We start from the raw sequence: 12,656 nt of genomic DNA, 5'->3' as shown, positions 1-12,656 counted from the left end.
GTGGTGTCCACTAAACAAGACCACGATCCGGACTGCACGGCCCGCTCCCGGCACCGGGGGCCGGGGCCGCGCCCGCCGTGCCCGCCGTGCCTGCGCGCGCCGCCCACGGGAGGGGCGGGAGCGCGCACACACACACAGACACACACACACAGACACACACACACACGCACACACACAGGGCAGGCGCCGCCCGCCGCCATTGGCCGAGCGGCCCCTCCGTCCCGCCCCCGCCGGGGGGCGGACGGCCCCGCCATTGGCCGCGCGGTCGGGCGGCGCGGCGCGGTTGGCTGCGGGCGGCGCGCGGGGCGGGGCCGCGCCGTGGCCGTGCGGTGCGGGAGGGCCCCGGTCGCCACCGCCGCTGCCGCCGCCGGTTCCGGGTGCGCGGGGGAGCAGCCGCCGAGGGCGATGGCGTAAGTGCTGGCGGGGCGGGGGGGACACCGCGGGGACGGGGCTCTGTGGCTGCGCTCCCCTGTCGGCCGGCTGCGGCCCGCAGCGGAGGGCTCGGCCCCCGCCGCGCTGCCGGGGCCTGCCGGCGGCAGGGCGCACGCAGCCGCCCCCGCGTCGGGAGGAGCCGGGGAAGGGGCCAGGGGCCGCGCCCGGGGACCCCACTGGTGCCGGTCCCGCCGCGCTTCACGTGGGAGCGGGGCCGGAGCCCGGGGGCAGCCCCCCCACTGCCCCCTCCCCCGGTGCCGGGGGTTCCCTGTTTGCCCCCTTGGTGCGGGAAGGGTGCGAGCCCGCGGGACGGGAGCTCCGGCGCCTCCCGTGCTGTTCGGCCTGCCGGGGAAGTTTGCCCGTGCTGCTCCCTGGGAAGGGGGGAAGGCGTTCGGTGCCTGTGGCCCCGAGAGGGTTTGACACACAATACGGGGGTTTAACACAGGATGCGGGGGTTTAACGCCAGGTGCACCTGCCTTTTGGCGTGTCCAGAGCTGTAATGGTAATGCTGCTTAGCGCTGTGTAATGATAACGTGCTTGCATTGTGCATTACCAATAAAAAAAACAGGTGTGCTTTACCTATAGAACATGCATGTAACATATATAAAAATATGTAACACGGCACTGGTACGGTGGAGGTGTGTTTTGGAGATTAGATGTAGCCAATATCCCAGTCATAACCTGCTCCTGGCTGGGTTTCCCATCTTCGGACACATCTCCACAGCAGCTTTGGCTCAACTTTGTGAGCGTTTCCAAAGTTGGGAGTTTGCTGCAACGTATTATCAGGTTTAATACTGAAAAGGCCACAGTCGTTGCCATGTGAGTCCTTCTGTTTTCTCATTTAATCCATTAATTCTCCTTTTTTAGCCTTTTTTTTTTTGTCTATATATTATTGCAGCCGTGCGGGGATTTTGTTTTTACTTTTTTATGTCTCAGAATTGGGCCAGAAATGGTGGCAACTGAGAAGAAAAACTGGAGTGTGGGAGGGAGGAGTACTGCTCTTGTTTGTGAAAGTATGTCAATAGGTTATTCAAACAGTCATTGATAAAACCAGTACTGAGAGAATGGATGTTCAGGCGTGTTTCTTCAGGATCGTGGCCTGCACTGGCACCATTTCACAGCGGTCAGGAGTGGATGTTGCTCGTGGTGGATTGTCTGGGGTGGATTGGGTGGAGATATGGACACGTTCAGGGCGAGCTCTCATCCTCGTGTTTGGCATGCTGGAGTCACTCCCCCTTTTGGGAGTGCTGTTAGAAAACTTTGGCACGTGAAACGTTCATCAGCTGCTCTTTGGTAATTGCTCCTTTGCATAACTTTATCCTGGGGGAAATAGGCTGGAGTTTAGTGCTCTTAGTTGGCAGTGTGCAGAATTATCCTGTGTTTACTGTGTAATGTAATTACCTACTCCTGGTAACTCCTTATCTCCTTATATAACTGATTATAGCACTTGTTGCAGTGCCAAAATCTCTGTGTTTGACTTCAGGCCGGGCCGGACACTGATGGTGATCATCCCTTAAGGATGGCATATGTAGCCACAAGACTGATTTTTTTAAATTTGATTTATGGCAGACTTCCCCTTTCCTCAAACTGTGGTGATGTGTCAGAGGAGAAATTTAGACGAAGTACAGCTCTCTGGAAAAATTTGTAGGTAAGGAGCAGACGACTGAGTTTCATGGAGTATTCCAGCAGCACAGAGCTGTACTTCAAATCACCCAGTGGGAGGGAAAAGAAGGCATTGCCTTGATGTTGAGACCAGCCCTAAAAATGAGTATTTTTAATTTTTTTCTCTAAGCAGAGGAGTGTGCATAAGGGAATTCTGATTTATTTCTACTGTTGTGAGCCTTTAGGTTCTGTTGTCTTTGGGGTTTTTTTGTTTGTTTGTTTGTTTTGTCCTTTTTCCCTCTGCAGCATCAAAAGCTGGCAATGTAAGCAGGAAAAGAACCCTCTCCCCTGAGCAAACCTGGGAGGTGAAGATAAACAATATATTTTTAGGTTTTGAAAATTAAAGCCAAGTGAAAAATCATCCAGAGTTGGATTAGGCACTCCTAGGCTCGCAGTGGAGGGGTGCAGGGAGTACTGTGTGTTCGTTGCCATAGCAGGAGTTTGTTTTTGATGAAAACTCATGTCCTGTACTACTAAAAAAAGATAAAAGATATCACTTGTGCTGTGAAGTTCAGCCTCATTGGGTAGGCTACTGTGAGAATGGCTTTTTGTCTTTTATCTCACAGCTCCTCTGGATGTACTTTCATTTTGATTATTTTGGAGCAAAGGTGCTATTTACCAAGTCACTGCAGTGCAAATTTAGTTGAACTCGGGCTGCCCAAGCACCGGTTCAACCAGGTGTGGCTGTGCTGGGCTCTGTTTCCAGCTCAGCTGTTTCCTCTGGAGGTTGTGGCAAGATTTCATCAGTGTAATTAAAGCATTAGTTTCGTTTGTTTACAGTTTACTGCTGGTGTGACTTCAAGCACCAGAAGACAGGGAGGAAAAAAGGCCTGAATCTTAGGTGGTTTTTTTTTTTTCTTTAAAAAAAAGAACTGCTAATCTTTAGTTTGGTGTCAAGTATGAAGTATGCAGCATGTCACGTGGCCGAATCGCCATGCAGGTGCTGTCACTTCACTTGGGTTTGTGTGCACGTGTTTTTTGAGAAAGCCTTTCCTTCTCTTCCTTCCTCTTGCCCTTGCTTGTTGATTGAAGAGTAGCTGAGCTTCCCAAGGGGTGCTGGGATGGGTTTGAAGTCGTAGGGCCCGTGTGGAGTGTTTTGGGAGAGGCGCCAAGGTTGGCAGCTTTTTGTTTGGTGAGATGTGCCCGATGTGTGTCTGGGTGCTGACAGTGGAAGGACACCCTTAGAGGAAAATTCAGTCCAGTTGTGATACATTTGTGAGGCTCCTTTATAATATAATTTAAATCAAAGCTAAAGCTTAGATTCCTTGGCAGCTGTTGCTGAGGACCCTTTGAAAGACAGTGATGGAGTGGGTAAAATGCAAATATGCCACTTATTTTTCCTTTTCTTTAAAGAACCACCTTGGATATGGCTTCTTTACTGGAGATGTGAAGTATCCAGGCCATGTTTATTTATTTAGACCAGAGGGATTTGCCTCCTGTTGTTTAATGTGTCATTTTGGGTGTAATTGTTACTCCATTGCCTTGCAATTGCTGTGAAAGTTTGGAGTTGGGTATCCTTGGAATGGTAGTTAACCTCTAATAACATCAATTAACATCTATTCAATAAGCACTTGATTTCTGTGAAGATCTGAGGAATATGTCTTGACAAATTTAAGCTCTTGGTTTATTCACCCCATGAATTCTAGCAATAGTAAGGGAATTGTCTGTTTCCATTATGTCCCTCCCTGCTTCATAACCATATACAAGTATTTCTTCTCCATATGAAATGCTCATTTTTTCCCACCTTTGGACACCCATTTTATTCAGCTGTTGAGCGTGCCAGGAAAACAGTGTTACAAAGGATGTGATAAACATTTCTTTTTCTTTCTGCTTTTGTTATGCAGCTCAAGACCCACATTAGTAATGCTCCCAGACACTGAGTAAAACATTTGCTGCCTTTGTCCTGAGCTGTAGGTGCAGGACAGGCCTTTTCCAGGTGGGCTGTTCCTCCTTAGGCTGCAGCTGCCTCTGCCAAGTGACTGCACTCTGGTGACCGAGAGAGCCTGGTGACCGAGCCTCTTGGTTTCTTTCCTGCCAGCTCTTACATATATTCATGCCTTCTGTAAATTTTTAATGGCTCAGTTCAAGCAGAGGTTTGTTCTTGGTGTTGTGTTAATTTGCCAGGCTGAGGTTAAAGGTAGTTTGCCTGCTTGATGCGATTGGAATGGGTTTATAAAGACTTGGAGCAGCTGCTTGTGAGTATTTGGCTTTCTGGGGATGGAATAGTGGCGGTGAAAATTGGATCGAGTTTGTAATAGTGGAAGCAGGCTGGAAACGAAGTGCATTCCCCCCCCCAGGATTATAACTTCCCTTGCATCTTTTTAGTACAGTGGAGAATGGATTAATGTGTGACACAAGGAATTAAAATTCATTCCAGAAGTTTGTAATGTGTGTCTCTGCTGTCAAGGCAGCCTGGCTGACCAGGAGCTGCAACGCTACAGCACTATCGAACCCTCACATCTTCAATCCAATCCAGTGTCTGCTTTGTACTCTCTGACTGCTCCAAACATGCACAACCTGAAAAGCAGGCTGCGAGTATTTCAGTCTGGGCATCAAAAATAAAGGATTTGGCCTTTGTCTCTCCTTGCTTCAGAGATTCCCTTGCAGCAAGGCGACTACGTGACGCCCTAAGGGACTGCTGTGAAGATAAATACCGACTACTGGGATTCTGTCACCTCAGTGCCACACAGCCTGCCTGTTCTCTGTCCCCTTCCCTGGAGAAAGCTAATACATGTTGTCTGTATTAATGTGATATGTGGTAAATGAGAGCCACAAGTGAATAGTCAAGATGTGCTTAAATAGTCAATACTAAATAGTCAGGATGTGCATAAATAGTCAGTACTGAATAGTCAAGATGTGCTTAAAAAATAAGGCAGGAGGGGAAGGCAAGGCAAATCAAACACTTGTCATGGTTTTGGACTGTATTTCAGCATGCTAATTGAGCTCTTCATCACAAAACAGCAGAGACCTTGGGAAAAGATTTTAAATAAATGCAGAGATGTAAATGGGAGGTTCTGGGTTTCTCTTTCTCTTTGTTGCATTTTCTTTTTTACCAACCAGCATGGTTGGTAAGACTCAGTTTCACACCCGGACTTGGCTCTCATCCTCCTGAAAGTAGTTTCCAAAGTATACTGTTACTTCAGTGGTGGCATGAAGGAACATTACAGGCTCAGCAACCCATTGGGTCAGTGTTCCTGGAGGGTGCAACAGTTCCTGTTGGGTGTGATTGCAAAGTAAGTTTACATGCAGGAATAAATGTAGCAGAGCACAGGCAGTGAGAGGTTACAGTACATAGGGTGTGGAAGATGAAGGCTGGAAAGTGCTGGAGTTACTGAAAGTAGCAAATACCTGTCCTGATAAGGTTACATCTCTTCCTCTTAACCCTCATGATGATCCAGATCCTGCCTCATCATCCTCCAGGCCGTATAAACGCACAGAGGCATTATCAGCAGTGTTGTACTCTTACAGCCTCTGCTTGCATCCCCTTTCTGTTACACCAGTTCATGTGGCCAAAATTACCTCATAATTTAAGTGGAGTAAGCACCTGCTTCCTCTGAGATGCCTGTTGGGAGCTCACATCTGGTGCAGGTGTTGCTGCTGCCTGCTTTTGGGTGCTTACACTTTCATTGCCAGTGTCATCTTCCTCAGGTGACTTGATCAAGGGCAAAGACTACCCAAACAAAAAATCAGGGGGTGGGGTGTTAAAGGATCATCTGTCAAGCTCTAATATGATGTATTGACACATGTTGACTGGTGGAGGAATCCTGAGTTTGGTTGCATGCAAAGAGCAAATGTATTCCTTAAAAAAAAAAAAAATGCAAAGGATGTCCAGGTTCTGGATAGCAATGACAGAACATGATGAACACTGTCCTTGTTTAAGTAGCCAAGTATCAGGATCCAATACTTGCAGCCTCTGACTTGTCTTGCCGCAGTTCTATGTAATGATTTTTAAAGTCCTGTCTCAGTATCATGTAACTTGGGGCAATAATTTCTTAGGAAACAGCCCCAGGTTGCCTCCAGGAGGAATTAAATAATGGTGGTGTTGGAGGCAATAGGTAGGCAGTCCTCACCTATTGAAAGCAATGCCATGATGGTCTTGCTGACAACAGTGACCCTGTTGTCCCTCAGTAAGAAAAGGAGAAAATAAGTTCTTCCTTCCTTCCTTGATGCTGGAAGTGTTGGTTTGGGTTTCTCCTGTTACCCTGCGATTCACGGGTTAAAGGCTCCCAGAGGCTGCCCACAGAGGCATCATCTGCTTCATAACACAAGTTGACATGTGGCTTTTTTTATGAAGGTACTGTGGATGTCTTAAAGCAAATCACAGTGCCATTATGTGATTTAATTTGCTGTTGTAACATCCCTTCTAAAACAACAGCCTCTTTTTTCAAGTCTGTGTATGTGTGTGTGATGCTTATTGTCCTTCTTTGTAGGAGAGTAAGTAACTTCTTTATCATCACTGCTGGAAACTGGGGTTGCTTGGGTTTTTGTTGTTGTTTCTTTGCTTCTGTCTACTGCTTTCATGTTCTTTTCTCCCCATTCTACTGCTTCTTACAGAAGGGGTGGTGGACTAATTATTAGCACCTACTCTTGAGATTTGTATTTTAGTTCAAAAGACACGCTCTTGGTTCAAGGTACAAGAGAAACAAGTGCATTAAAGCCTTTTTTTCTTCTTCTTCCACATGTTGTTTTCCAATAATAAGAGTAGTATGGATATTCCAGGAAAAACTGGATGAGTTGTCCCTTTTATTGCTAACAGTTCTAAGCACTGACTATTCCAAAGCTGTTATGCTGCTGAAAAACTGAGGATGTTACTTGGTTTTACATCCTGGAGCCCTTGATGGAGAGCATCAGAGACTTGATAAAGAAGGGGAATAAAGTCTACTCATATTCTTTGAGGATGGAGTACTGACAGGAACACAGGCTGCCAGGAGCTGGAAGGTGTTAGAAAACCGTAACAAAAAAGATAAAGCAGAATTAATGCTTTTCTTCCTGTAGGAAAGCTCGATGAGGGAAAAGAATTCCAGTGAAACTAATGCAAGGAAAATACTGCTGTGTAATTATAGATGTTGCTGGGTTGAGCAACACCCTGTTAATCACATTTAATTAATATAACCCAGTTGGAAGGTGATTTACGGGTGGTTTGAATAAGTGTGTAAGATCAGAAGGACTGGTTTGCTGCTCTCTGTAACACAGACACCAGGTAGTCACTTTGTATAACAAATCCATCCTAAAGCAGAAGAATTAACGGACACAGGAGATTAGGAGGTTATAGGAATTTTCCATAACTCCTGAAAGTGTTTGGTGTTTCTTGGCAGGGGTTTAGTCTCATATTACCTTTTTGCATGTTAGAAGGCTTAACAGAGACTAATTTTCACTTGTGTGTTCAGTTATCCTTCGACTTACTGCTATGGCACAACAGCTGTATACATTTATTTGTTTGCTTTTATATGCAGTACAGAACATTGAGGGTGCTGAATTTGAAGAGCATATTCTGGCATTCCCTTGACCTGTGATTTGTTTTGGGGAGGCATGTGCCTGGAAACTCTTCCAGCAGAGATGAATGGAGGTGTTTCTGGAGCTCTAGAGCAGAAAAAGAGGCAGCTGAGAAACTTGAAGATGTTACTAAAAGAATAAAAGAAGTTCATTCATAATTCTGTTCTGTGCTTGTTACTCATTTTGGTTTTGACATGTGGGGTTTTTTTCTCCTTCAGTTCTATAGGTGCTGGTGCAAAAACAGTGTAGCAATGGATCAAAGAAAAAATGATAGTTTTGTCCCAAGTATCACACAGCTGGAAGACTTCCTAACAGAACATGACTCCAACGTGGTTTGGCTGTTAGTAGGTAAGATTATTCCATCCTGTTCTGGTTAAATGTCTTTTGTAATACCACAGCAAAGGATTAGCATGACAGGCAGATACAACAACAACATTATACCAGTCTGGACATACTTGCCATTTAATATGATATAGTTTGAAAAGTGATCTCAGGACTATTGTGTGTAGTGACACAAGTTCAAAACTAAATCGTGTGCCACAATAAACCTTTAAGCCAAACTCTTGTGTCATCACTTATGAGCTGGGTTTGTAAACATGCCTGATGTGGGTATGCTAATTTTTTTTTTTACAACACTGGTGCTATTGCCTGTGTTTGTGTAGGTCCTTTTATTTTCTGAATCTATGGATAGGTGGATGAAGGACAGCAAAATAAGTATTAAGTTGTATTTGTGTCCAGGTGAGAGTCCTGAGGTGTGCAGTGAATTCAGACTTTTCCAAAGGTAGATAATGCCTGCTTTTCAGCCTTGACTCTTGGACTTGGAGTGAGGGGCAGCCCAGGAAAAATACCTTTATTTTTTCACTTCTAGCAAGTTAAAGCACTCTGTTAGCTATTGACATACTGGTGTTATTTTTCAGTAGGCCAAACTGAATGAAAAAGACATAGGCCAAGTGAAAGAGGGTGCTTTCTGAATACTATTTATTTCACTTTTAATAAGTTAACATGGAAATTTTGAAATGGACATAAAATTCTCAGTGTAATCGAGATGATGAAAATAAGGGAATTTGCTGATAGTAGCTCATGGTAAAACATGGAACAAATGTGATCAGATCTGAAAAATTTGTCTCCAGAAGCTTTGACTTTCCTCCTGTTATTATGAAGTTTGGATAGAAACATCTTCAAGTGATGTTTATTAACTGACCCAGTTTCAACCAGCCATTCCTCCTTTGCTTTCATCTGCTGACCTATGGCATCTTGTTGTAAGAGAACATAAAAAGACAGGAGTAATTTCTTCTCCTCAATGCTGGAACAGCTCTTGATCCACAGTAAAAGTGGTGATGAATTCCAGAAATGACCGTGAGCTGCTGTTCAATTCTACAATAATTTCTGAAAATCACACGCAGTAAAACTTTCCAAATGTAATTTCCCAAACGTGGTTTCAGTGAAGAGGCTTTTACAATCAAGAATAAAACCGTGAAATGAATAGAGTTCAGGGGATTTGTCGCTTGAGAGTGGAGACTGAATTTGGTGAGGGGAAGAGAAAAGGTTTGGTGGTAAAGGCAGTGGGTCAGAGCTGCAGTGCCTGGAAACTGCCCTAGTTTGCTGATTTTCCTCAGTATGTGTCACCTCAAGAGGGCACCTTGTTGACCCCAGGTGTCTGGTTGAACTTTAATCTGAAATTAAACTTTTCTGCTGGAATGGACCCTCTGATTGTGAGTCATTGCACCTTTCTCCCTGCACCCATGGAGGCCCTGCAGTGAGTTACTCATCTGAAAGTGAGGGAGGCAAACGCTGGCCTTGGAGTGTGCCTTTCCCCAGTGCCAAGAGCACTATCTCTCCTGGGATGGAGCTTTAACCCCTCCCTGCTTTGTTCCTGCCTAATCACCCCCACAGATTAGTTTTGTTTGACGTGTCAAGCAGTTGAACTGCCCGAGGGTGTGAGCTGCTTGAATTTTGGTCGCACTGGACCCATTTTCCAGTGAGGAAAAGATAAAGTTACTGTGCAAAGCTTCCTCTTCTCCCTTCACCTCATCTTTCAACAAGGCACAAGGCATTGTTATGGAGCACTGCAAAAAATTAAGGGGCAGTAAAAGGACAGGTTGCTTTTGTAAGTTTTTTCTAAGTTTGCTTGGGGGTTTTTAGAGTGATCATCTGAACCCTCTGCAGAGTGAAGGCATCATACCCATGTGCCTTTCTGCCCTTCATATTTCCCGTAAAAGGCACAATAAATCCGAGTTTTTCAGCATGCAGCATACACAGAAATGAAAAATTTGTACTACAAAGTTCAGGTGTTTTTCCTGCTCTGCCTTGGATGAAGTGGAATGGTAATTATCAGTAAAGTGAATTAGGACTAGTCCATTCCCTGGCAGTGCCATTCCTTTTGGGTTTGTCCTTCTGGAAGCCTTGAGAACCCTTGTAGTTAGAAATAGGTTACTAGCTCTTAATCAACTAAAGTAAAAATTACTTTGGGGATTAGCAGACCTAATTTTTTTTTTTTTTACATTTTTCTCATTGGATTACTGTTTCCTTTTTTTCCTATCAAATTCCATGCTTGAGCTAACCCAAGGACTGGTATGTTTGTCTCAGGATGCAGCAGCTCAGAAAACAATTTCAGATGTGATAATGTTGTTTCCTGTGATAAGATATGAAGGGCTAGAAATTTAAGTTACAGTTCACAGAAGAGTAGAAAAGGAACGTAGTATGGCTTTCGTGGTGTTGGGTTTTCTTTTAAGGTGTTTTGAAATAAATGACCGCGTGGGATAATGCATGTTCCAATTCAATCTATAACATTTACCTTCTTAGATGACAAGTGATGTACTGAAATATGTGGTATGTAATGATGTAATGAAATCTGCAGGTCCTCTGGGAGGACAGGTATTGGGGAATAGAAGAGCAGTGAAGAATCTGTATTTTTCTGGACTTCCAGTTTCTGTTTCCCCCCACTCCCATCTCTTCACACCCTTCTCACACTGTCCCTCTGAAAACACTCCTTAAAGTGTCCCATCATTTTTTTTTGGAGATTAGGAAGAACACTGTTATGCCTGATAGTCTGAATAGGTAAGGTTTTTATCTAGGTCAGCGTTAAAAAAACGCTTTAATTAATTGTAATCTTTCAACAGCAACAATATTGTCCTGTGGATGGATTATCTACCTAACTTATTATAATTCCCGGAACATTGGACTCATTCTAACGCTGGTTCTTAACAGATTATATAAACATGGCTACATCCATATTGGTAAGTTGTGATTAATGTAGCGCCACTTCTTACATTATCACTGTTTATTGCTTTTTTATTATACCTCAACCTGTGAAAAACTGGAGGGAAAATCGGTGTTCCTTTGTTATAATCAGTTGAAAATGTCCGGTATGGAGTGGAGTCTCAAGCCTTGAGTCCCTGTTCCAGCCCTGTCCTTGCTTTCTAAATAAGCTGCCAGAACAACTAACCACGTTCACCCATACTGGGACTGTGACATGTGGAACTGATACTGGCTAGAACATTTGCATCCAAACCCATTAACGTTTTATTAAAATATTTCCAACAGTGCGGGATAAAACGGGTCAGTACAAATCCCGCGGGCGCTCACCCACATTACGAAAATATCTGGTGCTGAGTCACAGAGGGCTGAACCCACAGCCTCACTCCAACCACACTTGGAATTTTCTTTCATTTACTCCTCTGCCTTCCTCTGGCTGCCTCACAGAACAGCAGTGACTGTAGTTCTGGACTTTGTCGGCAAGGATTGATCAGAAATGTAGTGAAAACTTAGGACCAAGAAATCTCACCCACACTTGCCTGCCAAAGACACCCCTGCAATTCATTTGCTTGTGTTCTCAAGAATCTAAGAGCTGTATTCCAAATCATCCTCAAATCCAGCTTTTTGAAGAGCAATATAGATGAAATGCTTATTGGCTGCTGCACTTGATCTATAGGCTTTTATTAAAATTTCTCTGTGAAACTGCCATTAAGTAAAGACAGCTGATATAGCTGGCCAAAGATATGGTATTCTTTATAAACTTAATCAGTAAGTAGAACATAACATTAATTAAATCCCATGATTTACAGCTTGGTTTTAGTCGATTAATGTTGATTTTTAATTTTTTTTTTTTTAAGTCATGGTTTACTTAATTTTCTGTGGGTGAGGTGAAAAGCCTTAGGAAAAATATGGGCTATTGCATTACCTGCTGGTCTTTTCATGCTTATTAATCCTTCCTGCTGTAAACACAATTTCTCGTAGTAATTGGACAGAAATCCTTATAGCCATTTAAAATTTAAAAGATTAGTCTCTCAGGAATCTTTATTTCTCCAATTACAGTCTCGCAAACAATGGCTTGAAACTATAAATGTTGCAAATAGCTTTTGTAACTCCCTTCACAAGCTTTGCAAGGCACCTGGGTGTTTGTGGGTGACTAATGTGTCTCAGGGGGCTGGTTGTATTCTTGGGTAGTGCCAAACCCACCATCTTTTAGTTGTGTACTTTTTGTTCCGAATTTCCGACTTCCCTTCGAAGGGAAAACTCAAAATACCCAGTTAAACCGTTTCAGATATTGAATACCAACCTCTTGTTCAGAATATAAAGCATCAACAGCTTCAGGCTGAAGTCTGATAACCTTTTTTCCACATTAGGTTCCTTCTCGTTCTCCGTGCTCTCTGGAAAAGTCATGGTGCGTGAAATCTATTTCATCACAGAAGACATGTCCATCAGGTACAGATTTCCAAGGCAGCCCCTCTTCCAAATAACAATTTTTAAATACAGTAAACATATACATATCAATAACACATATCAAAATACAGCCTTACAAATGAGCAGTGTATTTATAGATGTTAAACTGCCTCGTTTGATTATGGTGTTTAATATTCCTGCGTACTTGTTACTCACCTGCTGCCTCAGCATTATCATTTGGAAGTGAGTGCTGGATAAGATTGTAGCTGTGCTTAATATTTGCAAAAGAAAACACTTTGGAGCATGAAAGAGAACTGTTTTCTCATTAATGTCTTTGACTCCCCCGTGCTCCTGCTCCTCAGACTGGAAGATTCATCTTGGCCAAGTTGTTTACATTTATTTACTGG

General features: G+C 43.9%; 1 protein-coding gene across 1 annotated transcript in view; it reads left to right on the top strand.

Moving 5' to 3' along the window:
* Window positions 1–297: 297 nt before the first annotated feature.
* Window positions 298–12,656, top strand: part of BLTP1 (bridge-like lipid transfer protein family member 1) — an 88,574-nt gene continuing 76,215 nt past the window's right edge. Inside the window, 4 exon segments of the mRNA XM_050320458.1 lie at window positions 298–410; window positions 7,806–7,935; window positions 10,707–10,823; window positions 12,213–12,291. Coding sequence (XP_050176415.1) covers window positions 7,839–7,935; window positions 10,707–10,823; window positions 12,213–12,291 — 293 coding nt within the window. The 5' untranslated portion in view covers window positions 298–410; window positions 7,806–7,838.

The sequence above is a fragment of the Myiozetetes cayanensis genome, unplaced genomic scaffold (assembly GCF_022539395.1).
Source record: "Myiozetetes cayanensis isolate MyiCay16 unplaced genomic scaffold, myiCay2020 scf24, whole genome shotgun sequence".
Taxonomy (NCBI): domain Eukaryota; kingdom Metazoa; phylum Chordata; class Aves; order Passeriformes; family Tyrannidae; genus Myiozetetes; species Myiozetetes cayanensis.
Note: the sequence above shows the minus strand (reverse complement) of the source record. Positions and strands in the feature narration are given on the sequence as shown.